The sequence below is a fragment of the Geotrypetes seraphini genome, chromosome 4, assembly GCF_902459505.1.
Source record: "Geotrypetes seraphini chromosome 4, aGeoSer1.1, whole genome shotgun sequence".
Lineage (NCBI taxonomy): Eukaryota > Metazoa > Chordata > Amphibia > Gymnophiona > Dermophiidae > Geotrypetes > Geotrypetes seraphini.
This window is the reverse complement of record NC_047087.1, coordinates 23182712-23210195: the sequence shown is the minus strand read 5'-3', so window position 1 is coordinate 23210195 and position 27484 is coordinate 23182712. Positions and strand designations below refer to the sequence as shown.

Here is a 27484-nt window from a genome sequence, read left to right as displayed (position 1 = left end):
GACGAGCTCGGTACATTTCTTCGGGGGAAGCCCTTTCCTCTGCTCCCGCGGCTCCGAGACCCCCGGCCCGGGCAGCAGCCGTGCGTCACCGGCCGATGACGTCACGCGAAACCGGATTGGCTGCGCTCCTTGGCCCCGCCCCGGCCCTCGCAGTATCTGCAGTGCCCGGGACGCCGGCAGCCGGGCTTTCGTGATCGGGCTCTGCTCTGCCGGCTTCAGCCCTGCCAACGTTCCGGGAGACGCTCAGCCCCGATCACTGCTCGCCCCCCCCCTCCCCCTCCCCCGGGCATCCATCTCTGATCACTGTGGGCGACTGCACCCAGGGATGCCCACTTCTGCTTACTGCCTGCCCTGCGCGTGACTTCACTGGGCTCGGATCACCTCCAGCTCTGTAGCCCTAGGGCATCTAGCTCTGCTTGCTGCCGGCTCAGCGTGGGACACCGTCTTCTGGACCCCCATCTCTGACTACTGTGGGCTCAGCCTGTGGTTTTGCCCTGGGATATCCAGCCCTGCTTATTACCTGAGCCTCCTGAGATACCCTACCCAGATTTCGGCCAGCTCAGGCTATGATTGCACTTCAAGGAACTGCCTGCTCTGTTTATATCTGGCTCATGTGACTGCACCCCAGGATTATCCAAGCCTGACTGCACCCCAGGATTATCCAACTCTGACTGCCAGGTCCGGTATGACTATATCTTCCGATCCAAGTCTTGGTTCCCGCAGGCTCAGCGTGTATGACTGAATCCTCAGATCTGAGCTGAGGTTCCCCAGACGTTCTGCTCCCAGCCTTCACCCCGACCCCCAAACTCCCTGGGGGTGGCCGGCATGGAGAAGGCCGCGGTGCACTCAGCCGTGCCTGTGCCGGCCCCACGCCTGTACCTGCCCCGCAACTTCAGCTGCAGCGCCGTGCTCTATGGCAGCACACCTGAGCAGCCTCCAGCCAGTCCGCAGGTATGTTCAGCGTTATCTGAGTGGACTCCCCGGCACGAAGAAGAGGAGGAAGAGCCACTGTCTCCAGCTGGGAGCCAGCCTGGGACCGGCACCGCAGAGAAAGTGAGCCGGGGCCGGGACCCGGGCCCATCTCCGCAGAGCCCTGGCTCCCGCCGGCGAGCCAAGTCGCTGCCCACGCCAGCCCAACGCTGCTGTCAGGCGCCACTAGAAATTGCTCAGAGCCCAACACGCCGCAAGAAGGTACGCTTTGCCGACTCATTAGGTTTGGAGCTGATTTCCGTGCGCCACTTCTGTGACGCTGAGCAGCCTTTTGTGCCGCCGCGAGTCGTGGCTGGTTTACGGTGCCGCGAATCGGCGCCGGCCGGCAGTGAACTGAGTGTGATGCCCGGTGCCCTGCAATCCATTCTGCTTGAGCCGCTCTTTGCCACCAATCCTGGTGCGGCACCAGACTTCCTGGATCGGGTGAGGCAACGGCGGGTGTGCCTGGAGGCGCTGCGCACGGACGGATTTGGCTTGAGTGGCCTGGTGCGAGTGTTGAACGTATCTTTCGAGAAGGCGGTGGCCGTGCGCTACAGCCTGGACCATTGGGTCACGTGCTCTGAGGCGGCTGCCTACTACCAGCCTGGATCTTCCAGCAGTGGAGAGAGCTGCACCGACAGCTTCTCCTTCCGCCTTGTGGCCCCAGTACTACTGGAACGCGGGGGCATGCTAGAGTTTGCCATCCGCTACCGCGTGGCTGGTGCCGAGTACTGGGACAACAACGGTGGTGGTAACTACAAAGTGCAGAGCCACAAGCTACGAGTCTCACCCCCCGGAGACCTGGATAGCGCCTGGATCCACTTCATTTAGTCCGTCGGTCTCTCTCTCTACCCTCCATCCAGGGCCCGGAGCTGCATTCCTGAAGCCTGAAGAATACCTGGATACGTTTAATACCCTGACCCAGAGAGCACCTGGATCCATTTCATTTAATGCCCATAGGACCACTCGCATCCAGCTCATTAAACGTCTAGATCCATTTCATTTCATGATCTCCCATCACCAGCCCAGCCATTTGCACCTGCTTCAAACACCTTCTGAATCATCCACAACTCCCATCCTACAGGTTCTTTCTAGGGCTGGGAGAGCCCACACAGCATCCTCCGTCGTCACCTCCTTCATTCCATAAGAGCTCTCATTAAATGCTCTTCCATCCCTCCGTCACCAACACAGTTACGACTGAACTACCGGCATCGTCTGTTCTCATGCAGCCCAGCTATAAGTACGTACGTTGAACTCGCGGCCCTTTAAAGGGGCTGCAACAATTAACGCATCGTCACAGAGCAGTTGAAAGAGAGGGTTTCTGAGAATTTATTTTATTAAAGGCGTAATTACTGCTTCTGTAAAGGATTAGGGCTGCTCCATACGCGCCTAGATGTCAAAGACGTATTTCTTGGTTAGTAGGATATTTTTGTATACGACAGAGTCCTCTATAAATTGTGCATATATTTTTGAAGCCTTAGATTTCAAAGAGCAGTGGTGAGCCACCGAGAGAAAAAGAGTTAAAATATTCTTGGCCGTCCTTTGAAAATCCACAGTGGGTCCTCCAGTCGAAGGTTGGCAGTCTAGGCAGGGATGTGCGTGTCATTTCGTCAAATCACGATCAAAATGCAAGGTGACCTAGGAGACTGGAACTGAATGTGGTATTTTTATGTAAATTATGGGTTTTTTTTTTCTATTTTAATATTACAAAGTACTAATATGAATTTTGGTTTTATACTTGACTGTAACCTGAAGAAATAGAAATTCAACTATTAAGAGGGATTTGTTTCTTGCACTGTGCAGATTAGAAGGCACGTATAATACAGAAAACATGTGCAGAGGAGGGATTGCTATGATTGATAATAAGCAACTGATAGCTCATAAGGAAAGGGGCGATGGAGGGAGCTGAAATGAGGAGGGTTGACCTCAAAGATGTGTCCACAGTGCTCATGCTTGTAAAATGCAGTTCTCTAGTTTGTAAATGCAGGGGTGAGCGTGATCCGTGGAAAGAAAAGCAGGTCACAAGTGTTTACATAAATAAAACGAAATCATATGTTTTTGCCCATCTCTGTGTAAATCTCCAGAAGACGCATCCAAATATTCCACGAACTTGCTCAAACGCTTTTCCAGCCTGAGAAAAAAAATGGTTGGGGGGGAGGGGGGGTTCGTGAAGTCTCTTTGCAAAAGACCATTATTTAATCTTAAGCAAACCGAGCAAGTCTCTTCCTAATTCACAACTGGTTATACATTTGCCCTCGATTCTATGGGCTCTTTTTACTAAGCCGCGTTAGGGCTTTAACGCGCGGAATAGCACGCGCGCTAGACCTTAACCGCCTAGACGTCGCAAGATTGTGGCGGTATAGAAGAATAAAGTTATTATTATTATTAACGCCGGCATTGAGCTGGAGTTAGTGCTAGCTGCGTAGCGCAGCGGTAATTTCTTGCGTGCGCTACAAACGCTAGCGCACCTTGGTGAAAGGAGCCCTAAATCTAGCACTTTGAGTTGGTTCATAGACAACGGCGCGAAAGACAAAAGCGCGCGCCGACAATTGAGCGCAGCGTGCGCCGCCGCGTCACTCTAAATTACAGTTTTTAGGGGCTCCGACGGGGGGTTTTGTTGGGGAACCTCCCCCCCCCCAGTTTACTTAATAGACATCACGCCGGCGTTATGGGGGTTTGGGGGGTTGTAGCCCTCCACATTTTATGTAAACTGAACTTTTTCCCTAAAAACAGGGAAAAAGTGAAGTTTTCAGTAAAATGTGGGGGGTTACAACCCCCCACCCCCCCCCACAACGCGGCGCGATGTCTATTAAGTAAAGTGGGGGGGGGTTCTCCCCCACGCCCCCCCCCGTCGGAGCACTAAAAACAGTAATTTAGAGCGGCGCTGTGGCATGCGCTGCGCTCAATTGTCTGGGCGCGCCTTTGTCCCGGCGCGCTTTTGACCTGACACCCTTTGAGTTGCATGTGCGACTTATTTGAATAGCCAGTCAACTAATGCTGATAACCGGCTGCTTGCAGTATTAGCGTTAATTAGATTCAAGTGAAATTTATGTGTGCATGGTAAATTTAGACGTGATATCTGCGCCTAAAATTTACATGTAGCGCCAAAAGGGGGGGGGGGGCGTGGAAATGAGAGAGTCAGGGGCATTCCTTAAATTTAAGCACATCATTAGAGACTAAAGGGGCTTCCGCACCTAAGTTAGGCATGTGGATTTTCACCACATTTTAGCTGATGCAAACGGACGTGCTTAAAAGTTAGGTAAGGGTCCTGGACATAAGAGCTGCTCTATAAAACGCACCTTATTAAAATACCATTCAGCGTTTTTTTCAGGCGCCATATATAGAATTTACCCCTGGATGGGAAGGCGCTTACGACTTTTGATAAATGTGATAGAAGATGGCATTGCCCTGTGGCAGCCTTCTGCTTCCATGTACAGTAGTACCTTGGATTACGAGTATAATCCGTTCCAGGAGCATGCTCGTAATCCAAAATGCTCGTTTATCAAAGCAAGTTTCCCTATAGGAAATAATGGAAACTCGCTTTGATGCGTTCCCCCCCCCCCCTGAGAACCGGCATTGCTCCCCTTGAAGGCCCCCCCCCTGCGTTCAGGCCCCCCCCTGCGATCCGGCACCCCCCCTGCCTCGAACCGGCACCCCCCCCCGCCCTGATCCGACCCCCCGACACGATCCGACATCCCCCCTGACACAATTGGGCACCCTCCCGCTGCTTCTTACCCTCATCTGGGCACTCTAGAAGATCGGACTCCTCGTCTGCTGGGCCTTGAGCATCTGAGCATGCTCAAGGCCTGCGAGTTCACATTCACGTTCAGAACGTGAACTCGCAGGCCTTGAGCATGCTCAGATGCTCGCCCAGCAGACGAGGGCCGATCTTCAAGAGTGCCCAGATGAGAGTGAGAAGCGGCGGGGGGTGCCCAATTGTGTCGGGGGGGGGGGTCGGATCGTGTCGGGGGGGTGCCCAATCGTGTTGGGGGGGGTTGGATTGTGGCAGGGGGGGTACCCAATCATGTCGGGGGGGGGGTCGGATCGTGGCGGGGGGGTGCCGGATCGCAGGGGGGGTGCCGGTTTGCGGGGGGGGGGGGTGCTCGTAAATCGAGCCATGCTCGGTTTCCGAAGCACCGATTTTGCAAATGTTTTGCTCGTCTTGCAAAACACTTGCAAACCGGTGCACTCGTAAACCGAGGTACCACTGTATTCATTTTTAATATTTATATACTACTTATAACCTAAGTGGTGTATATTCAGGTACTCGAACATTTTCCCCTGTCTATCCTGGCAGGCTCACACTCTATCTAATGTAACGGGGGATTAACGGGGGATTAAGTGACCTGCCCAGGGTCACAAGGAGCAGTGTGGGATTTGAACCCACAACCGCAGGGTGTTGCGGCTGTGGCTCGAACCACTGCACCACGCACTCCCCATTTGTTGATGTAATGGATGTTTTGTGCAGCCAGCCTTGGGGCATGACTAAAGATGACGATGCTGCATTCATTTGGATCTTATTTGGTTGGCTTGGTTCAATGTCACTGAATTATGACTTTCAAGGCTCTCACAGCTTCATGACAACCTTGGAAATGTATTTAGAGAAGCGATCTACTGTTCACTGAATCATCCCAAATGAAATACATTGTATACGATAGGAAAAGAGTTGGCTTTTATTCAATGACAAAGTTTAGGGAATGTCCAGCCAGTCCAGAAGTTTGGAGATTAACCTCCCTCCTGATCTCAACGTAGTGTTGTCCATTCTACCTTTGTCAAAATTTAAGTGAAAAATGTCCGCTTTTTAAAACACTTATCATAGGATTGCCAACAGGTTGATCTAGGTTTACCCTGTTGCATGCAGGGACATGTAGTTCTGATTTCCCTTTTGCTTCCCTTAGAAGAGCGAGATTATGAATCTGTGCATGCAGTGGGATAAAGCCAAGATTAGATGAGCTTTTCCCCTGTATACAAATGGGAGGACTGGCTGTCACCAGTACCTCTTACTGTAGAAGACTGTTAACCTGTCACGTGCCTTATTGCACATTTCAAGATCCTTTTGCAGTAGCAGGGCCAGATCCCAAACATCTTTCTTTCTTTCTTTTTTTTTTTTAAATAACAAAATTGAAAAGGCCAGCGAAACTGGCTGATTGGCCCAGACATGCTCTAGGTTATTTCAGATTTCTGGTAAAAATCCCATAAAAATGACCAGACTAGTGTTTGTAGTGAGAGACTAAAAAGAAAAACAATTTGATACTGTTCTACAGTTCTTTTAGAGGGCGATTACAGCATTATCGTACGTTGATGGAGTAGTACACTTCTGTAAATCTAGCCCTTTAAGCCAGTGTTTCCCAAGTTGGTCCCTTGCCAGTCAGGTTTTCAGGATATCCACAATGAATATGCACGAAAGTGGAGGCAGGATATGCAAATCAATCTCATGCATATTTATTGTGTAAATGCTGAAAACCTGACTAGCAAGGGACCAACTTGGGAAACACTGCTTTAAGCTGTGAATGGTTTTTCCCAAACCTGTCCTGGGGGCTCCCCAGCCAGTCAGGTTTTCAGGATAGCCACAATGAATATTCATGGGAGATATTTGCATGCAGAGGCCTCTCATGAATATTCATTGTGGATACCCTGACTGTTCTACCCCTTGGGACGGGCTCTTCTTTGCTGTTCTGGGAAGCCCAGACTAGTCCTTCAAGAGCAGCGTCTTTCATTTCCAGTCTGTCTACTGCAGTGGCCTTCATATCTGCATGGCATTCGGACAGTGGTGTAACGAGGGTGAGTGGCACCCCTGCCCTCATCTCCACTCTCCCCCGCTCCGATCCCACCTTACACGCAGGCCTCCCTTCCCCCATGCCTCTAGTTGACATTGTTGCTCGCGATGGTCAACCGCGTGCTCCTCGTGACCCCCCCGTCGGCTCTCCCTCTGATGTCACTTCCTACGTGCGCTGTGACTTCAGCGGGAGAGCCGACGGGGTCGCAAAGAGCACGCTTTTGACCGCCGCGAACAACTTCAACGAGAGGTACGGGGGAAGTGAAAGGGGTATGGGTGTTGGGGGGGCCAAGAGACGGAGGGGTGTCAGTGCCCTAACCAACATGGTGCCTGGGGTGGACCGCCCCCTCGCCCCCCCTCCCCCCTTACAATGCCACTGTTCAGATCACTTCAGCTTCACTGCAGCCCTTCATTTAGCACCGGATCTCAGCAGGGCAAGATATAGATTCCCCCTCCTCATATACAGGTTGTGAGCTGGAACAGGCAAATGTCTGAAGCAGCCAGATGCACAACTCGGAGTGACAACGCTATTTTTTTTGATGTGTTCCAAATGTAGTTTTCACTAGTGCACAGCCATGCAGTTTTCTTACTGCATTTTTATTTATTTTTTTTTTTTAAACATGTACATTAGGTAACCCTGAACTAGGTCAGAGCCCCAGTGAATAGCTTTCTGCATCGGCTTCCGGGTCTCTGTGATCCATGGATGGGCAGACCAGAGAGGCCATATAAGACCCAGCCGTGGTTCCTGCAAGGCAAATGTGACCGGGCCCATGGGAACTGAATAGGCTGCGTCACATTCGCTGCATGGAAATCGGTACCGCAGCTTTGTAAAAGGGGCCCTCAATTCCTATGGGCTGTGTCGCATTTGCCATGCCGGGACTTGCTACAACAGCTTTGTAAAAGGGGGGGGGGAGGGGGGCCTTCATTTTCTGTTTCTGTGAAACTGTTAAAAACCAGGAGTCCGCAACCGTTCTTGGGCCGAGCGCCAAAAGACAGCACTGGCAGCATTCCTATTAGTGGTGCTGTGCCAATTTTGGGGGGGGTTTTGTTCACTCGCAGCCGTGGCACTCAAAATTCACATGGGATCATTGTCGATCGGCACAGTCAGGAAGTGCTAGCCTGGAAATTTTTGAAAGTGGAAGGCACATACTTTGAGGGCCAGTACTGAGGTTCAAAGCAGTTTTTGCTTTATAGGGTTTTTGGCTTGAAGAATTTTGATAATTAACTTTAGTTGAAGTGCTAGGTTGGTTCACTAGATACATAGAAATAAAGTCCAGTGCAAAAAAAAAAGTGGCAGGTGACTCCATTTTGTTTACTGGTATAACTTAGGTGTCAGAACTGGTTTAACCAGGCAGGAGAAGCTCTTGCACAGTTGAACCCTACAAAGCTGGCCAGCTGCTGCTATTAGCACTTAACCATGTAGGGCCAGGGCCAGATTCTACAACAGCTACCGAAAGTTAGGTGACAGTAGCTGCCCCACCGCTGCCTAAATTAATTGGTTTAATTGCATTTAATTGATATGAAAATTGATCGCATCGTTTCAAAGCAATTAAAATGTCATTAAAAAAGATGGTGTCTCCACAAATAACACTGGAACTGTGACTATGGAGGCACAATTGGCATTATTCTGAGCTTTTATCACTGGGGAGTCAATTCAGAGTGATTTGCATGAGCTTCGGTAAAGGTGTTACAATATGTGAGCATCTGTAGAGGTGTTACAATATTTTTTTAATTCAATTTTCTATACTGTTCTACCAGGGGAGCTCAGAATGGTTTACATGAATTTAGTCAGGTAGTCAAGCATGTTTCCCTGTCTGTCCTGGCGGGCTCACAATCTGTCTAATATATCTGGGGCAATGGGGGGGGGGATTAAGTGACTTGCCCAGGGTCACAAGGAGCAGTGTGGATTTGAACCCACAGCCCCGGGTGATGAGGTTGTAGCTTTAATGGCTGCACCACACTCTCCCCCTACAGTTACCAAGAGCTTCTGTGAGGTGTTACAATACATGGACTCCAAACAGAGTTACAGGGGCTTCTTAAGCAGTGTTACAATACAGAGTTATTGATACCGGCATAATTATGCCATATTCAGTCATCCTACTTATGTTACCAGCACATCGATCATCTTACTTATATGCATACGTTTATAACAAATCAATCGTCCTACATATAGTCTCATATAATACTAGGTTTACTATTGCAGCTAGGTACATAATATTTACACACCTAAGGAGGTTGGCCATCAACGAAATATAATCTATGTACACATATCTGTATTGTGTTTTATGTTTATCTTTGAAATATTATCTTCCTCAGAGTCAAGTTTTCTGGGCTTCTATGCCACGTCTATTTATAACCCTATTATGTTCATCTTATTGTGTTGCTGATTTTTTTTTTTTTTTTTTGGGGGGGGGAACTAGCCAACTGTCTCCTCTACATTTTGTTTTATTGGCTAAAGTAGTCTGTGAAGAGGTTGGTCTTTATCCCTTTCTATTATATATATATATATCTTTATTAATTTTCAAGCATGAACAGTGCAATATATATATCTGAATACATAACAATAACAGAAAGAAGCACCTTTAACTTACAGAATTTAAAGTCATCATTTTCCCCCCCAACCCTATTACTAATCAATGATGTAAACAAAATTATTCATAATACAATAAAATACCGCCCCCTCCTGGATAGGCATGTGTATAATAAACAAACCTATATTAAAGAGAGATATTATCAATTATATAGATGCAGTAAAATATGCCAATGGACCCCAAACTAATTTAAACGCATTCATTTTTGTAACTAGAGCATAGATTAGCCCACTAGAAAGGGAAGTTGAGACGATCAGAGTTCTTCCAATTTCGTGTTATCATCTGAAAGGCTATCCCTTTCTTGAACTTTAACGTTGGAAGTACCCTTAGGCATCGGAAGGCACCTCTGTAGTCACGATTGAAAACCCTGGCCTACATTTCCCGCGCCGATCTGTGATGTGGCTACAATTCTCTAAACGGTGCCATTGCGTGATTGACACGCGATCAGCGCTGCATTTGCGAGTGGCTGCCGATCCCAGCGCCGTTTATAGAATCATAATACCCTGCTGAATATTTCCCCTAACCAGCTAAGTAAGAGATGATCCGGGGGCAAAGTTTAGCTGGAGCCACAACTTGGCCCAATTAGCTGCGATATTCGAACCGCTAAATGGCTAAGTGAGCATAGAAAGTTATGACAGCAAGAAGGCTGTCAAATGTTATGCATGGAGTCAAGCAGGCTCCAGTCTGAATATTGGCCCCGATCAGTGGATAATCAATGCTGGGAGCCATTAGTTCAACCCATAGCTTCGAGTAGCTTACATGCCACTTATCAATTCAGGCTGATTACTGTATTACCCTTTTAATAGCTCTGTGATCAACTTTAAAGTTTTATCTAAAATTTGATTAATCGCTTAATCTTACCTCTAAGCGATGTACATAAAATAAAAACATTCAGGGAAGAACAATATATGAGACATGGGCTTAACATACGAGACTTACCGGGAAGGGAGGGGAGAAATACAGTATGAAAGGAAGGGAGGGAGAAATACAATAGGAAATAGGAAATAAACAAATATGGTAAAAAAACAGAAGGTGGGGCTTTTGGAAAAGGAGAAAGAGAGAAAAAAGAAGAAACGGGTTATGACCTAGAGTTAAGATTGGAGAGAAGCTTATCCTAGCTTAAAGAGTCAGAGATCGAAGGCATCCTTTAAAAAGAAAACATTTAAGATTGCTCTTGAACCTTAAATAATTGGGAAGAGAGTTCCATGTTTGAGGTGCAGTGAGTGAAAAAAATATATTGCTGTCTTGTATTAATGATTTTGAGAGAGGGGATCATTTGATCTGAGCATTCGATTGGGGGCGTTTGATCCCTGCTTGCTGCAGAGATTTAGAAGCCCAGTGGGGCCAGTGACACATTCACAGACTTGATGGAATGTAGCTCTCAAAAGATACCTAGGAATAAGTGAGGTTGTTGGTTGACCTTTTCCTTTCTGTTTCAAGCACATATGAAGTATTCACCATATGGTTTAATCCTTCATTAACCTATTAGCGTGGTTAGTTTTTGCATGAACGAGCTGAGAAAGATCAGTAATAGTTCACTCATTTGAAAGTAAGCCTCTTAACTCATTTATTGGGTCGCGAGCTTTTGAAGGTGAGAGTCTAACATCGGATGCGTGCAAGTTCATGCCTCAGTAATAATAATAATTTATTTATAACCCGCTATCCCTCAACAGTTCAGAACGGTTTACAACAAAGAGAATCTGCCAGACGCAGATGAAATACAAATGGAATTACATAACTTGCATGGTTGGATTTCTTTAGCCAAAATTGTCATACGAAAGAGATTTCACAGGTTTCCTTAAACATTTATCAAAAGGCCAACACACAACTCCAAAATGACCACAGCTCAATGCATAGAGATGAAGACTTAATTTCTCCAGTGCCCAAGGTTCACAGCCAGAACTAATCTTGGTTGCTAAACCATTAGCTGAGCTATCATCAAATAAAGTCTTATTTTCTCTAAGAGCTTGTTGTGTTTATATTATACGTGTAACATATTATGGACTGTTACTCATATTGGTAATACATTATTTAAGCACTGATTGTGCTGCTGTGAAAGCGTACGCCCGGCCTTTTGATAGGAGTTTAACTTAGGTTATTATTTTGATTGAGTGATTCCTTAAACATTTAACATAGCATAACTTTATTTTTGTATACCGCCACAATCAAGAGAATTCTAGGCGGTTTATATAAGAGAGAAAAACTGGACAATCAGCGAAGTACAATATTAAAAAGAGAATACAGCATATTAACTAAAAAGACAATAAAAGTTTAAGTAAAAACAGTAAAATTATTATTAAGAATAAAAACATCAAATTAAGAGATAAATTTATCAAATAATACTGTCTTAATTTCTTTTCGGAAGGCGCCATAAGATAACCTGGGTCTGCTAATATAGTTGAAAAGTAAGCATCCTGTCTAAAAAAGACCTAACTTTACAGCCTAAAATATTCGGGTATGCAAATAAGTTACAATTCCTGGTTACCCTTAAGGGTAAGGGGAAGAATTTTCCAAAAGAGGTTTCTCAAACAAATTTGTCATACAAATAAGATTTCACAGATTTCCTAAACATTTGATAAGACAAATGAATTCATAATTAGGGCACTTAAGGTTTTTGCTCCAAACACTAGCCTGGTAAGCTAAAGTTTTGTCCAGGAATCTTTTCACAGTACATTCTTTTAGTGAAGGAAAAGAGAATTAGAGAAATTCTCCGCATGGGTCGAAACTTTGTAGAGAATGCAAAGTGGTCGACAAGATAAATGGGAGTAAGTCCTGCCAGTGTTGTGTAGCACAAACATGGTTAGTCCGCAAAGTGCCATCTGATTCTGTTATTTTTGCCACACCAGACTAACACAGCTATTCCTGTGAAAGTTTTGCTTTTTATAAGTTTCATGCGATTATATCGGCATAACCACCGCCCTGTGGGTCACTGCCACCAGTCTCCTTGCTGGGGTGTTCATAGTTATTTCATTTACCAGGTGGGGCTGTGGAAATTGTGTATCATAGCTTGACTTCCACTGAACTTACATTTGTATAAACTAAACTAAACTAAACTAAGCCTTAAGTTTATATACCGCATCATCTCCACGGAAGTGGAGCTCGACACGGTTTACAAAGCTTAAAAATATAGGAAGAGACAGGAGAAGGATTTACAAAGTATATAAAAAGAGGGGATGAAAACAGGAGAAGAGATGTTATATGCTAAAGAAAAGCCAGGTTTTCAGTTGTTTTCGGAATAGTTGGAGGGAGCCCAGGTTCCGCAGTGGGACAGTGAGATCGTTCCAAAGGCCTGTGATTTTGGAGAGGAGGGATCTACCCAGTTGACCTGCATGGAGGATGCCGTGTAGAGAGGGGAAGGATAGTTTATGTCTGTGGGTTGATCTGGTGGTAGCAGGAGTCAGGGCGAGGAAGGATAGAGGGATTAGAGGCGGAAGGATGCCGTGAATGATCTTGAAAGCTAGGCAGGAGCATTTGAAATGAATTCTGGAAAGTACTGGGAGCCAGTGAAGATTGGTGAGTAGTGGGGAGACGTGGTCAGATTTGCGTTTAGCAAAAATCAGCTTGGCCACAGTATTCTGGATAAGTTGGAGTCTGCGAAGTGATGGCTTTCTAAGACCCCCTTTTATCAAGCTGTGTTAGGGGTTTTTTTTTATTGCAGGCCGCTGCAGTAAAAAGTCTGACACTCATACTAGTAGAAGCTTTTACTGCAGCGCCCCTTGATAAAAATCCCTAACGCAGCTTGATAAAAGGGGGCCTAAATTCTTTATCCTGCATCAGGCAGACAGATGAAGTTTCTATCTCAAATTATCAGTTGACCTCACTTTCCCCCTCTTTTACTAAGGCACGCTAGCCGATTTTAGCGCACGCTAAATGCTAACGCGTCCATAGACTATAATGGACGCATTAGCATTTAGTGCACGCTAAATCGGTTAGCACGCCTTAGTAAAACGACCCCTTTATTACATCTGTTATTCTCCAGTGGACTTTGGCTTATGAAAGTCATCTGAAAACCTGGCTATTCTCAAAAATGTAACACTCCCTCCTCCTTTGAAATCCTAGTCCTCTAAACATTCTTCTTTCCTCCGATCTTCATCCTTTCCTTGGAGTTCCTTTCTCATCCCAATTCCTGTAAACCGTGCCGAGCTCTACGACTGTGGAGATGGTGCGGTATACAAACCTAAGGTTTTAGTTTAGTTTAGAAAGTGGAGTAGAGATGCTTAATGTTGGAAAGAAGAGTCTATAAATCTATTCAAATAATTATTTGGTGATGACATATCTTTAAGCCAATGAGATTCAAGAGCAATGTTAGGAAATTCTACTTTACGGAGAGGGTGGTGGATGCCTGGAATGCGCTCCCGAGAGAGGTGGTGGAGAGTAAAACTGTGACTGAGTTCAAAGAAGCGTGGGATGAACACAAAGGGTCTAGAATCAGAAAATAAGATTAAATATTGAACTAAGGCCAGTACTGGGCAGACTTGCACGGTCTGTGTCTGTAAATGGCCGTTTGGGGGAGGATAGGCTGGAGTAGGCTTTGACGGAGATCTCGGTAGTTGGAACCCAAGCACAGAACCGGGTAGAGCTTTGGATTCTTGCCCAGAAATAGGTAAGAAGAAAAAATTTAAATTGAATCAGGTTGGGCAGACTGGATGGACCATTTGGGTCTTTATCTGCTGTCATCTACTATATGTTACTATAAGAGAGAGAAAGAAAGAAAGACAAAGAGAGAGAGAAAGAAAGACAAAGAGAGAGAGAAAGAAAGAAAGAGAGAGAGAAAGAAAAAGAGAGACAAAGAGAGAGAAAGACAAAGAAAGAAAGAGAGAGAGAAAAACAAAGAGAGACAGAGAGAGAAAGACAAAGAAAAAGAGAGAGAGAGAGAGAGAAAGACAAAGAAAGAGAGAGAGGTGGTGGAGAGGAAAACGGTGACGGAGTTCAAAGAAGCTTGGGATGAACACAGAGGATCTAGAATCAGAAAATAATAGTAAATATTGAAGAACTAAGGCCAGTACTGGGCGGACTTGCACGGTCTGTGTCTGTATATAGCCGTTTGGTGGAGGATGGGCTGGACAGGGCTTCAATGGCTGGGAGAGTGTAGATGGGCTGAAGTAGGTTTTGACGGAGATTTCGGCAGTTGAACCCAAGCACAGGGTAGAGCTTTGGATTCTTGCCCAGAAATAGCTAAGAAGAAAAAATTTAAATTGAATCAGGTTGGGCAGACTGGATGGACCATTTGGGTCTTTATCTGCTGTCATCTACTATATGTTACTATAAGAGAGAGAAAGAAAGAAAGAGAGAGAGAAAAAGAAAAAGAGAGAGAAAAAGAAAGACAAAGAGAGAGAAAGACAAAGAGAGAGAAAGACAAAGAAAGAGAAAGAGAGAGAAAGACAAAGACAAAGAAAGAGAGAGAGAAAGACAAAGAAAAAGAGAGAGAGAGAGAGAGAGAAAGAAAGAGAGAGAAAGAAAAAGAGAGAGAAAAAGAAAGACAGAGAGAGAAAGACAAAGAAAGAGAAAGAGAGAGAAAGACAAAGAGAGAAAAAGACAGAGAGAAAGAGAGAGAATGACAAAGAAAGAGAGAGAGAAAGACAAAGAAAGAGAGAGAGAAAGACAAAGAGAGAGAAAGACAAAGAAAGAGAAAGAGAGAGAAAGACAAAGAAAGAGAGAGAGAAAGACAAAGAAAGAGAGAGAGAAAGACAAAGAAAAAGAGAGAGAGAGAGAGAGAAAGAAAGAGAGAGAGAAAGAAAAAGAGAGAAAAAGAAAGACAGAGAGAGAGAAAGACAAAGAAAGAGAAAGAGAGAGAGAAAAACAAAGAGAGACAGAGAGAGAAAGACAAAGAAAAAGAGAGAGAGAGAGAAAGACAAAGAAAGAGAGAGAGGTGGTGGAGAGGAAAACGGTGACGGAGTTCAAAGAAGCTTGGGATGAACACAGAGGATCTAGAATCAGAAAATAATAGTAAATATTGAAGAACTAAGGCCAGTACTGGGCGGACTTGCACGGTCTGTGTCTGTATATAGCCATTTGGTGGAGGATGGGCTGGAGAGGGCTTCAATGGCTGGGAGAGTGTAGATGGGCTGAAGTAGGTTTTGACGGAGATTTCGGCAGTTGAACCCAAGCACAGGGTAGAGCTTTGGATTCTTGCCCAGAAATAGCTAAGAAGAAAAAATTTAAATTGAATCAGGTTGGGCAGACTGGATGGACCATTTGGGTCTTTATCTGCTGTCATCTACTATATGTTACTATAAGAGAGAGAAAGAAAGAAAGAGAGAGAGAAAAAGAAAAAGAGAGAGAAAAAGAAAGACAAAGAGAGAGAAAGACAAAGAAAGAGAAAGAGAGAGAAAGACAAAGACAAAGAAAGAGAGAGAGAAAGACAAAGAAAAAGAGAGAGAGAGAGAGAGAAAGAAAGAGAGAGAAAGAAAAAGAGAGAAAAAGAAAGACAGAGAGAGAAAGACAAAGAAAGAGAAAGAGAGAGAAAGACAAAGAGAGAAAAAGACAGAGAGAAAGAGAGAGAATGACAAAGAAAGAGAGAGAGAAAGACAAAGAAAGAGAGAGAGAAAGACAAAGAGAGAGAAAGACAAAGAAAGAGAGAGAGAGAGAGAGAAAGACAAAGAGAGAGAAAGACAAAGAAAGAGAAAGAGAGAGAAAGACAAAGAAAGAGAGAGAGAAAGACAAAGAAAGAGAGAGAGAAAGACAAAGAAAAAGAGAGAGAGAGAGAGAGAGAAAGAAAGAGAGAGAGAAAGAAAAAGAAAAAGAGAGAAAAAGAAAGACAGAGAGAGAGAAAGACAAAGAAAGAGAAAGAGAGAGAGAAAAACAAAGAGAGACAGAGAGAGAAAGACAAAGAAAAAGAGAGAGAGAGAGAGAGAAAGACAAAGAAAGAGAGAGAGGTGGTGGAGAGGAAAACGGTGACGGAGTTCAAAGAAGCTTGGGATGAACACAGAGGATCTAGAATCAGAAAATAATAGTAAATATTGAAGAACTAAGGCCAGTACTGGGCGGACTTGCACGGTCTGTGTCTGTATATAGCCGTTTGGTGAAGGATGGGCTGGAGAGGGCTTCAATGGCTGGGAGAGTGTAGATGGGCTGAAGTAGGTTTTGACGGAGATTTCGGCAGTTGAACCCAAGCACAGGGTAGAGCTTTGGATTCTTGCCCAGAAATAGCTAAGAAGAAAAAATTTAAATTGAATCAGGTTGGGCAGACTGGATGGACCATTTGGGTCTTTATCTGCTGTCATCTACTATATGTTACTATAAGAGAGAGAAAGAAAGAAAGACAAAGAGAGAGAGAAAGAAAGAAAGAGAGAGAGAAAGAAAGAGAGACAAAGAGAGAGAAAGACAAAGAAAGAGAAAGAGAGAGAGAAAAACAAAGAGAGAGAGAGAGAAAGACAAAGAAAGAGAGAGAGAGAGAAAGAAAGAGAGAGAAAGAAAAAGAGAGAAAAAGAAAGACAGAGAGAGAAAGACAAAGAAAGAGAAAGAGAGAGAAAGACAAAGAGAGAAAAAGACAGAGAGAAAGAGAGAGAATGACAAAGAAAGAGAGAGAGAAAGACAAAGAAAGAGAGAGAGAAAGACAAAGAGAGAGAAAGAGAAAGAGAGAGAAAGACAAAGAAAGAGAGAGAGAGAGAGAGAAAGACAAAGAGAGAGAAAGACAAAGAAAGAGAAAGAGAGAGAAAGACAAAGAAAGAGAGAGAGAAAGACAAAGAAAGAGAGAGAGAAAGACAAAGAAAAAGAGAGAGAGAGAGAAAGAAAGAGAGAGAGAAAGAAAAAGAGAGAAAAAGAAAGACAGAGAGAGAGAAAGACAAAGAAAGAGAAAGAGAGAGAGAAAAACAAAGAGAGACAGAGAGAGAAAGACAAAGAAAGAGAGAGAGCGAGAAAGAAAGACAAAGAAAGAGAGAGAGAGGTGGTGGAGAGGAAAACGGTGACGGAGTTCAAAGAAGCTTGGGATGAACACAGAGGATCTAGAATCAGAAAATAATAGTAAATATTGAAGAACTAAGGCCAGTACTGGGCGGACTTGCACGGTCTGTGTCTGTATATAGCCGTTTGGTGAAGGATGGGCTGGAGAGGGCTTCAATGGCTGGGAGAGTGTAGATGGGCTGAAGTAGGTTTTGACGGAGATTTCGGCAGTTGAACCCAAGCACAGGGTAGAGCTTTGGATTCTTGCCCAGAAATAGGTAAGAAGAAAAAATTTAAATTGAATCAGGTTGGGCAGACTGGATGGACCATTTGGGTCTTTATCTGCTGTCATCTACTATATGTTACTATAAGAGAGAGAAAGAAAGAAAGACAAAGAGAGAGAGAAAGAAAGACAAAGAGAGAGAGAAAGAAAGAAAGAGAGAGAGAAAGAAAGAGAGACAAAGAGAGAGAAAGACAAAGAAAGAGAAAGAGAGAGAGAAAAACAAAGAGAGAGAGAGAGAAAGACAAAGAAAGAGAGAGAGCGAGAAAGAAAGACAAAGAAAGAGAGAGAGAGGTGGTGGAGAGGAAAACGGTGACGGAGTTCAAAGAAGCTTGGGATGAACACAGAGGATCTAGGATCAGAAAATAATAGTAAATATTGAAGAACTAAGGCCAGTACTGGGCAGACTTGCACGGTCTGTGTCTGGGTATATGGCCGTTTGATGGAGGATGGGCTGGAGAGGGCTTCAATGGCTGGGAGGGTGTAGATGGGCTGAAGTAGGTTTTGACGGAGATTTCGGCAGTTGAACCCAAGTACCGGGTAGAGCTTTGGATTCTTGCCCAGAAATAGCTAAGAAGAAAAAATTTAAATTGAATCAGGTTGGGCAGACTGGATGGATCATTCGGGTCTTTATCTGCCGTCATCTACTATTATTGGCCATGGCTATGATCACCACTGCAACTTTCTACCCATTCCTGCTTGTACCAGATCTTAAATCAACTAGTTATTCTTAAGCACCTCCATTTATATGGTGAGATGAGGCATGAGGATAGATTACAAGTATTTATTTAGTTAGTTTTCTCTACCGTTCTCCCAGGAGCGCTCAGAATGGTTTACATGAGATTATTCAGGTACTCAAGCATTTTCCCCTGTCTGTCCCGGTGGGCTCACAATCTATCTAATGTACCTGGGGCATTGGGGTGGATTAAATGACTTTCCCCAGGATGAAAAGGAGCAGCATGGGTTTGAACCCACCACCTCAGGGTGCTGAGGCTGTAGCTTTAACCACTGCACCACACTCCCCCAAGTAGTAGGTCACAGGTTAGCTGCCTTTTCTTCATTGGATAGTGATCTTTCTGCAGGTCTCTTTTTAACAAACTGCTTTTAATGAAAAAAAAAAAAAGAACTTTATTTTAGAAAAATAACATTTGCATCAAGTCAAATTTCTAATATTATAATGTAGCTTGTGCAACTTGTAAATGTACAATAAATACCTCAAGAATTCTTTATCCATTGCATGTTTATAAGTTATAACTCTGGTTAGTGAGAGATCCTTTCTTTATTCAGTTGAGCACTTATTTCCATACAGTTAGATGGTATTTATACCTCAGAACTGTTTAACATGCATATCAAAATGGAAATGAGTTATATATATTATATATAGGAAGCAATATCTTTGAAAATCAGTCTGTAAATTAAAAATACTTCGTATAGCTTTTATTTAACCCTTTATTTGGCATTGTTGCCCAGAAGCAACCTGTGTCTTCTATGGCTCTTATGGGAGATCTGCATCTCCAAATGCTCTTGTTCAATCTCGAGTTACGTAAAGCAGCCGTTTTCACCATCTGCCAATTAAAGGGTTAAAATACCTAAATCCTTTGCACATTTTCACGGCTAACATTTAAAACAGTAAATAGGAGGCTGGACAATGCTGACTATGTGCAAAAATCCCTCTCAGGGCGATATTTCAGTTCTCCAAAGGGGTTGGGTTTGTGCATATCATGATAGTAATGGGTCTCACTCTGAAGACGGGGTATGGGGAATGTGACCTTGGTCTCTCAGGTAATAATAATAATAATAACTTTATTCTTTTATACCGCCATAACCAAAAGTTCTAGGAGATTTAAACTAAGAGGAGCTGGACAATCAGCGAAGTACAGTCATTCAATTAAAGGTACCGTATTGCTTGCATTGTGCCAGAGAAAGCTTCTTTCTGGCGTGCTGAGGATAAAATGGGAAGAATTCTACAAACGGTGCCAAGATTTTGCCACCAGAAAAAGTTGACTTGGAGCCAGTGGCCTAGCGAGGGCGCCCCTCCCCTGCCCTCTTTTCCGCCCTCCACCCTCATCCGCTCCTTCCCTGTCCCCTCCTGCCATGCATGCACGCTCCTTCCTTTCCCCCCCCCCCGTACCTCTTTAACGTTCCTGGCGCGAGCAGCAACCCCCCAACCTGCTGCTCACGCCGGCGTTGGGTCTTCCTCTGACATCACTTCCTAGGCATGGGTCCAGGAAGTGATGTCAGAGGAAGAGCCAATGCTGGCGCGAGCAGCAGGCTGGGGGTTGCTGCTCACACTGGGAATGTTAAAGAGGGACGGGGGAGGGAAGGCGCATGTGCGATAATGGGGCAGGGAAGGAGCGGGGGCAGAGAGGAGGACAGGTGCCAGCGCCTCCACCAAGACAGTGCCCAGGGCGGACCGCCCCCCTGCCCCCCCTTACTACTGATATGGAGCACTATTCTATAAATGGCTGTCCTGGTTGAGTGCTGTTAGTACAATAGCACTTAGACCTGGATTCTATAACCAGGGCCATTGTTAGTGGCCACCTTAAAAGCAGCTGCTAATCGCATGTCAATGGCGCCGGGTACAGAATTGCGCCTCTGGCAAAGGTAGGCGCCAGAAATGTAGGCCAGGGTTTTCCTGGCCTACATTTCCATCGCCTACCTATGATGTGAATCATGCCTCCATAGGCACGTTAGGCCGCCTAACACCACTTCCGGCATTGGCCACACCCACAGCAGCGTTAGGTGGCCTAAAGCAGGGGTTCCCAACCCTGTCCTGGAGGACCACCAGGCCAATCTGGTTTTCAGGCTAGCCCTAATGAATATGCATGAGAGAGATTTGCATATAATGGAAGTGAGAGGCATGCAAATCTGCTCCACGCATATTAATTAGGGCTAGCCTGAAAACCCGATTGGTCTGGTGGTCCTCCAGGACAGGGTTAGGAACCACTGGCCTAAAGCGCCTATGGAGGCATGACTCTGGTGCCGATTTTATAGGCACAAATAGGCGCCTTGAAACTCAGTTAAAAATGTCATTTCAACGGCATTTTTTACTGAGTTTATGCGCCTACCAGCACCTAAAAAACTGGCGCCGTTTAGAGAATCCCCAGATTCTATAAATGTCACCTAGTGGCTAGGCCAGACATGGGCAACTCCAGTCCTCGAGGGCCGGAATCCAGGCGGGTTTTCAGGATTCCCCCAATGAATATGCATGAGATCTATTTGCATGCACTGCTTTCAATGCATATTTATTGGGGAAATCCTGAAAACCCAATTGGATTCCGGCCCTCGAGGACTGGAGTTGCCCATGTCTGGCCTAGCACGGTTGTCAATCAATCACCAAATAAGTAAATAAACTGCTAGGTGCTGTTTATAGAATTCCGCCTAGCCGCACTTAGCTCAGGCACCAGTAGGAGTCAATGTTGGGCACCGGTATATTAGGCCAGAGTTTTCTTGGCCTAATTTACTAGTGCCTGCCAGTGCCTATGACAATCCGCATCCAAACTCCATCCCTAACCACGCCTACTTTTTGAGTAGGCGCAAGTAGGTGCTGGAGCGGTTACTGAGCCAACACTCATAGAATTCCTAGGAGCATCGGAGCTGTTATCGCCACGGCCAGCGCTAAAAACCACACTACAGTTTTGTAAAAGGGGGGGGGGATTAAATTTGTTTTCTAATTTGCTGGGTTTTTTCATATCTATCAAGCAAAACAAAATACAATTCCACTCCCCCCTCCCGATGCGTGGTTTTAGGGCTCGCAATTTCGATTGTTCACAATTTCTTAAAACCGGAATCACCCCACCTCCCTCCCGTCTCTCGGACTTCCCTGGATCTTACCTGGAGAGACTACGGGAACTCACGGTAGCCATTTTGGATGAGTGATCCGCACGGGGAAGGCATGTAGGAAGGTCGCGCCTGTCCCGAAGGACTGCTAGACCACCAGGTAAGGTCCAGGATGCCGGGGGGAAGGCGGGAGTGGGTCAGAGTCAGCCCAAAAATTATTCATGAATTTTCAATATTCACGGGCCGGTTCTACCCCTAACCCCCTCAAATATTGAGGGAGGACTCTACATTACATTTATTGACTTCTATTCCACTTTGGCTTTGCAATTCTAGGCGAATTACAATAAAGATAAAACTGGATATTTCCAGGAATTACAAATAATAATCATTACGGTTTTAGGTAAATTACACTAAAAAGTAAAAATACTGGATATTTTCAGAGGTCACAGATAATATATAACACAGTTAAATAAACCTCGATTTAACACAACACTTGATAAAGAAACCAGGAGATTATGGGAATTAAACATCCATAGAAACTGAGCTGTGATAGAGGTTTCTACCGTGGCCCAGGCGCTAAATGCTTCAACACTCATAAAACTATCAGAGCATTTAGCGTCCCGAGCCATGGTAGAAACCTCTACCACAGCTTAGTAAAAGGAGGCGGGGAATTCTGCAATATAATTGGAGTCATCTTAACAGAAAAATTTTCTCCTTTGCCTCCCGATAAAGGAGAGAGCAGACAAATCATTGGAAGTCTGTCTTTGATGGTAAAAAAAAATAGATGTTACTGGAAAAATAGCTTCAAGCAGTATTTTCAAGATATTACATTAGTGATTTATATTCCACCATTACCTTGCGGTTCAAGGCGGATCTAAACAGGAGTTATCTGGCCATTTCCAGAGGAATTGAAGAGTAGAGTGGGTTGCTTCACAGAATTGGGACGAGTCTTGTGGTATCACCCAAATGTTTTCTCAACAAATCTCTAGGTGTCATAGTTATAATCCTGGGGAAGTTTAAGACTCTCAAATTAAATTCCTAATATTATTTTCTAGTTGTTTATATTTTCAATGCAATCCCACCACAGTCTTGAATAATTTTGCTCTGAATTGCTTTTATCTCTTTCAGAGTTTTCTCCAATTTATCCACCCCAGTTGATCTAGACCAGTGTCTTTCAAACTTTCTCGAGCCGGGACACACTAAAGGTAGTGGCCACGGCTTGAGGCACCCAGAAGTGCGCAGACGTCACCGTGATGACGTCACGTTTATGCATGACATCATCACGTTGACGTTCGCACAGGTGCAGAGGCTCTCCAGATGGGCCCTGAGACGCCAGTAGGGGGTGCCAGCAGGGAAGAGGGCCGGAGAGAAGGAGAGGCCCTGGCGCCAGCTGATTGCCTACAGCAGTGTTTCTCAACTACTTCAAGCTAAGAACCCCCTAAGTCTAACAAATATCAACTGAGTACCCCAACCACAGACCGCCCTAGGCCCACCCAAGCTCTGCCCCAGATCCCATCCCCTTTACTAATTGTAATGCAATTTTTCCCATTTATTTTTCATATACACACAATATAGACAGCAGATATAAATTCTCAAAACTGACACATTTTGATCACTATATTGATAATAAAATCATTTTACCTACCAGCGATCCTCTGCAGGCTGCTGTAATAAGCTTTAAAGGTGAGATCGGGAGGCCAGAGGGGAAGCCGGAGGAATCTAGAAAGAAGGGGAAAAAAATGCAGGACTTCGGCGAATCGGGCAACGCTGGCACTGTACTGCGTAGGGAAGTCAGCTGGCAGGCACCTCTCGTCCTCCTCAGTGTGCCGCGGCACGCTTGGAATCTCAGGAGGCACACGAGCGTGCCGCGGCGCACAGTTTGAGATCCACTGTTCTAGACTTTGATTTCTCTTTTAGGTGGACACTTTACTAGCAACATTGTTAAATTAGTCTCTAATTGATTCATATTTTGATATAAAATCTGTCAAGACTCACAATTGCCATTCAAATTGATTGCAAAGTCACTGGAACAGCTGGTGCTTGTTCTTGAACCACAGCCGTGCCGAGCAAACTGGAAAACACGTTTCCTCCAGTGCCGCCCAGACTGACTTGCGCTGGCAGACCTCCTGCTTCTGCATCCTTTCTTAGCATCTGGTGTCTGGGTAGCGATACCCATATGCACCGGGGAGCTTGCCATTGCTGCCTCCTCAAGCACGGAGAGACTTCCTACCTGTCCAGCAAGAAGACCTCCTGTTTAATCTCGGAAAGACACCACAGACTGGGTAATCGACATCTGTAAGGCTTGGGGTGAGGGGGGGGAGAGCATAGTAACATAGTAGATGACGGCAGATAAAGACCCGAATGGTCCATCCAGTCTGCCCAACCTGATTCAATTTAAATTTTTTCTTCTTACCTATTTCTGGGCAAGAATCCAAAGCTTTTCCCGGTACTGTGCTTGGGTTCCAACTGCCGAAATCTCTGTTAAGACTTACTCCAGCCCATCTACACCCTCCCAGCCATTGAAGCCCTCCCCAGCCCATCCTCCACCAAACAGCCATATGCAGACACAGACCGTGCAGGTCTGCCCAGTACTGGCCTTAGTTCAATTTTTAATCTTATTTTCTGATTCTAGATCCTTTGTGTTCATCCCATGCTTCTTTGAACTCAGTCACAGTTTTACTCCACCACCTCTCTCGGGAGCATTCCAGGCATCCACCACCCTCTCCATAAAGTAGAATTTCCTAACATTGTCTTTGAATCTACCACTCCTCAACCTCAAATTATGTCCTCTGGTTTTACCATTTTCCTTTCTCTGGAAAATATTTTGTTCTACGTTAATACCCTTCAAGTATTGGAACGTCTGAATCATATCTCCCCTGTCCCTCCTTTCCTCTAGGGTATAGATATTCAGGGCTTCCAGTCTCTCCTCATACGTCTTCTGGCACAAGCCTCCTATCATTTTCATTTTCGTTTTCGTTTCATTTTCACCTTTCTCTTCCGCTTCTCCATCACGATCTACCAGAGAAACAAGGAATATAAGAATAGCCTTGCTGGGCCAGACCAATGGTCCATCTAGCCCAGAAGCCCATCTTCACAGTGGCCAATCCAGGTCACAAGTACTTGGCAAAAAACCAAATAGTAGCAACATTCCAGAGCTGAGATTGAGATGTCATAATGCCTCATTCCACCAGTGCCTAAGAGCCAACATCATCAGTGATGTCACAATGGCTTGATTGTCCTATACTTGGCTCACATAAGAACACAAGAATAGCTTTAGATAAACTTATCTGAATCCCAACGAGTAGTAGTCTTGGCTCAACAGAACTCGGTTTCGTAACCTTCCTCGGGAGCTGAAACATCCAGTTAAATGCTAGTCGGAAACATGTCTTGAGAGGACATTTTGAGAAACATTTTGAAAATTAACAAGGGCTCCAACCACCGGCAAAATCCGACTAGCATTTAACTGGAAGTTTCAGCTCCTGAGGAAGGTTACGAAACGGAGGTCTGTCGAGCCGAGGCTACTACTCGTTGGGATTCAGATAAGTTTATCTTGCACCAAATGAATTGTTATATGAGGGACCAATGAAGTATGATCTGATTTGAATTGTGTCTCTTCTTTTTGGACATTGGACATTGAATTACATTGAAGTGAACTCCTTTGAATGAATTACAGTTCTAATTGGGACCACCATCATCTGCTGGGATTCAGATAAAGCTATTTAATGACTTGATAAAGTTACTCAATGAATTATTTATTGCACACTGGGACTTTGTAACTTCGATATTTACACCTGAAATTTTCATATGGATGAATTTTTGAATGTTATATATTATTACATATAAACGTATACATTTTTTACACTTGTTTTTTTGCACATGAAGGCACTTTGCACTTTTTGACTAAGGCACTTTATGGGCGGGGTTTTGTGAGTTGCCTTTTTTGTCCTTTTAGAATTTTTCACTAATCAATTGTGCACTCTCATTATTTATGGTAATTAAGACGGGGTAGAGCTTATTTAGGTTGAAAACCTGGTGCTGGTCATCTATGAGTCTCTGCCCGGGGCACTGAAAAAAGCCACCCTATTGCCTGTACTGAGGTGTCTCACATTTATTTATTTATCTATTCATTAATTTATTTACTATTCAGCCTGTGAATATTCTATAAGAATTTAATATTAGGTACTGTCAATCCTTTATTGCTCAATAATCTGGGCAGCCATGTTCCCATGGACCACCTTATACCATTCAGTAATTTTATACTTACATATTAGTGGAAATTATATTTTATTTTGTTAATAAATGTCGTAGTAATGCAGGTATGATAACATCTCATTTAATATTATTTTTTGATGGTAGTGGAGTGAGTAGCAATGAATAGCATAGCTCCTATAGATAAGCTGTAGGTATTTATAGGAAGTGTTGAGGGCTTTCTTCTGGAAACCTGGTGACGTGTGAGCTGGTGTAATTACCATTCCTTATCTTGAATGACATGCCAAAGGTTGTCCCCGTGTGGCCAGCGTATCAAGGTGTGGAAAGATCAGTGAACCGTGTCCCCTTCATTTCTGCCGGGGCGTTGAGGATCACTTGTCACTCTTGGGGGCTATATGTGCCTGATCTTTATGGGGAGGTGATCTTTAGGGCATAGAGTTGTGTTCTGAGACAGTCTGATAACATTTTTTTCCCCTTTATTGAGAAATAAAACTTGTTTGACCCTACTAGGTTGTAATCATTTGCCCTTAGGAGATAATTACACATTCATTTCCTTTGGTAGTGAAATAAGCATTGTTAGACCAGATCAGTGGTCTTCATCATAAGGTCTGGGAGCTGGTGATTCCCCTCACTGACTTTAAGTATTGCTCTCTGACTCTTTACCCCATGCTCACTGGGGGTCTGAAGCCAGTTCTGCCTCAGAGGAATGGCTATTTGTTTTCTTCTGGGCCTTAGGGAGTTTGAGATGCTCAGTGCCTGATCTCCTTCATTATTTTCTGCACTGGCAGCAGATCTCTGGAGAAGGTCAGAAGGGGATTAGCAAACTGGAAGGCGAGCTGGCTAGGAGGGGATCAGGGAGATGGAGACATAATGATCAGAGATGAGTCAGGATTGAGACCGGCAGGAATGGAGTTGGTGGAGATGAGCATTTAAATGTAGGCAAACAGATATAAATGAGGTCATTAGCTATTCTCTCCTAATGCTCAGAGAAACAGAACACCAAAATAATCTGTGCCTTAATGCTGGAAACTTACTGCTAGGTTGAGGTCGCCTTGAAGGGTTAGAAGAGAGGATTTCTCATGAATTTCTTTTAAAAAATCTGTCAGTTTTGAAGTCAATTGAAAGAGGAAAGAAGCCTGTGCAAGGTTCGTAGACATAGCGCGGCCTTTGTCCCGGCGCGCTTTTGACCTGACACCCTGTGCAAGCTTCTGAGTGCTGGTGATGAACAAATCCAAGCAAAACTGGAAGTGCATAATGGCACCTGTTTTCTCCGCTTAAATATAAGCTTTTCAAATAAAAAATCTATTGAAAACCTTAAATTTAAGGAGCAGAAGAACAGTATTTCCAGGTTTGAATGGGCATACACATATGAGCTTTGCATGCTAATTTAAAAGACTGACACTGATTAGGAGGAGTGTGTGGCGCAGTGGTTGGATCTACAGCCTCAGCACCCTGGGGTTGTGGGTTCAAAGCCCGCGCTGCTCCTTGTGACCCTGGGCAAGTCACTTAATCCTCCATAGCCCCAGGTACGTTAGATAGATTGTGAGCCCACTGGGACAGAGAGGGAAAAATGCTTGAGTACCTGATTGTAAAAAAAAACCGCTTAGATAACCTTGATAGGCGGTATATAAAATCGTAATAAACTTGAAACTTGACTAGTACATCAGTGGATGGTTTTTCACAGTTTTTAATAGTAATCAAACAATAGAAACAGATGCATTTTGACAAACCAAGAGTAACATTTCCATTGATTGACCTGAATGTCACAGAATATGTTTCCTTTCAGGGTACATACAAGCTTTAATCTTTTGCTACAGTTTTGGATTAGACCAGGGGTGTCCAATAGAGAATGACACGGTGACAAAATTCATCACCGTCCCCGTCCCTGCGGATAACCGCGGGAAATAATCCCATGTCATTTTCTAGTGTCTGTTTCAACCTCGGTCCTTCTACACCAGCATTCTTCAAAGCAAAGCTTGAGGGTCAGTGGTTGTGGCC

General features: G+C 44.6%; 1 protein-coding gene across 1 annotated transcript; it reads left to right on the top strand.

The window, feature by feature from the left end:
- The first annotated feature begins 205 nt into the window (after positions 1–205).
- LOC117358832 (protein phosphatase 1 regulatory subunit 3E-like) lies at positions 206–3007 on the top strand. The gene has a single exon (XM_033940579.1). It carries the CDS (start codon positions 826–828, stop codon positions 1798–1800), a length of 975 nt encoding a protein of 324 aa, XP_033796470.1. The 5' UTR covers positions 206–825; the 3' UTR covers positions 1801–3007.
- The last annotated feature ends 24477 nt before the right edge of the window (positions 3008–27484 follow it).

Coding starts and splice junctions, on each gene's coding strand:
- LOC117358832 (XM_033940579.1), top strand. CDS start 826: ATGGAGAAGGCCGCGGTGCACTCAGCCGTGCCTGTGCCGGCCCCACGC.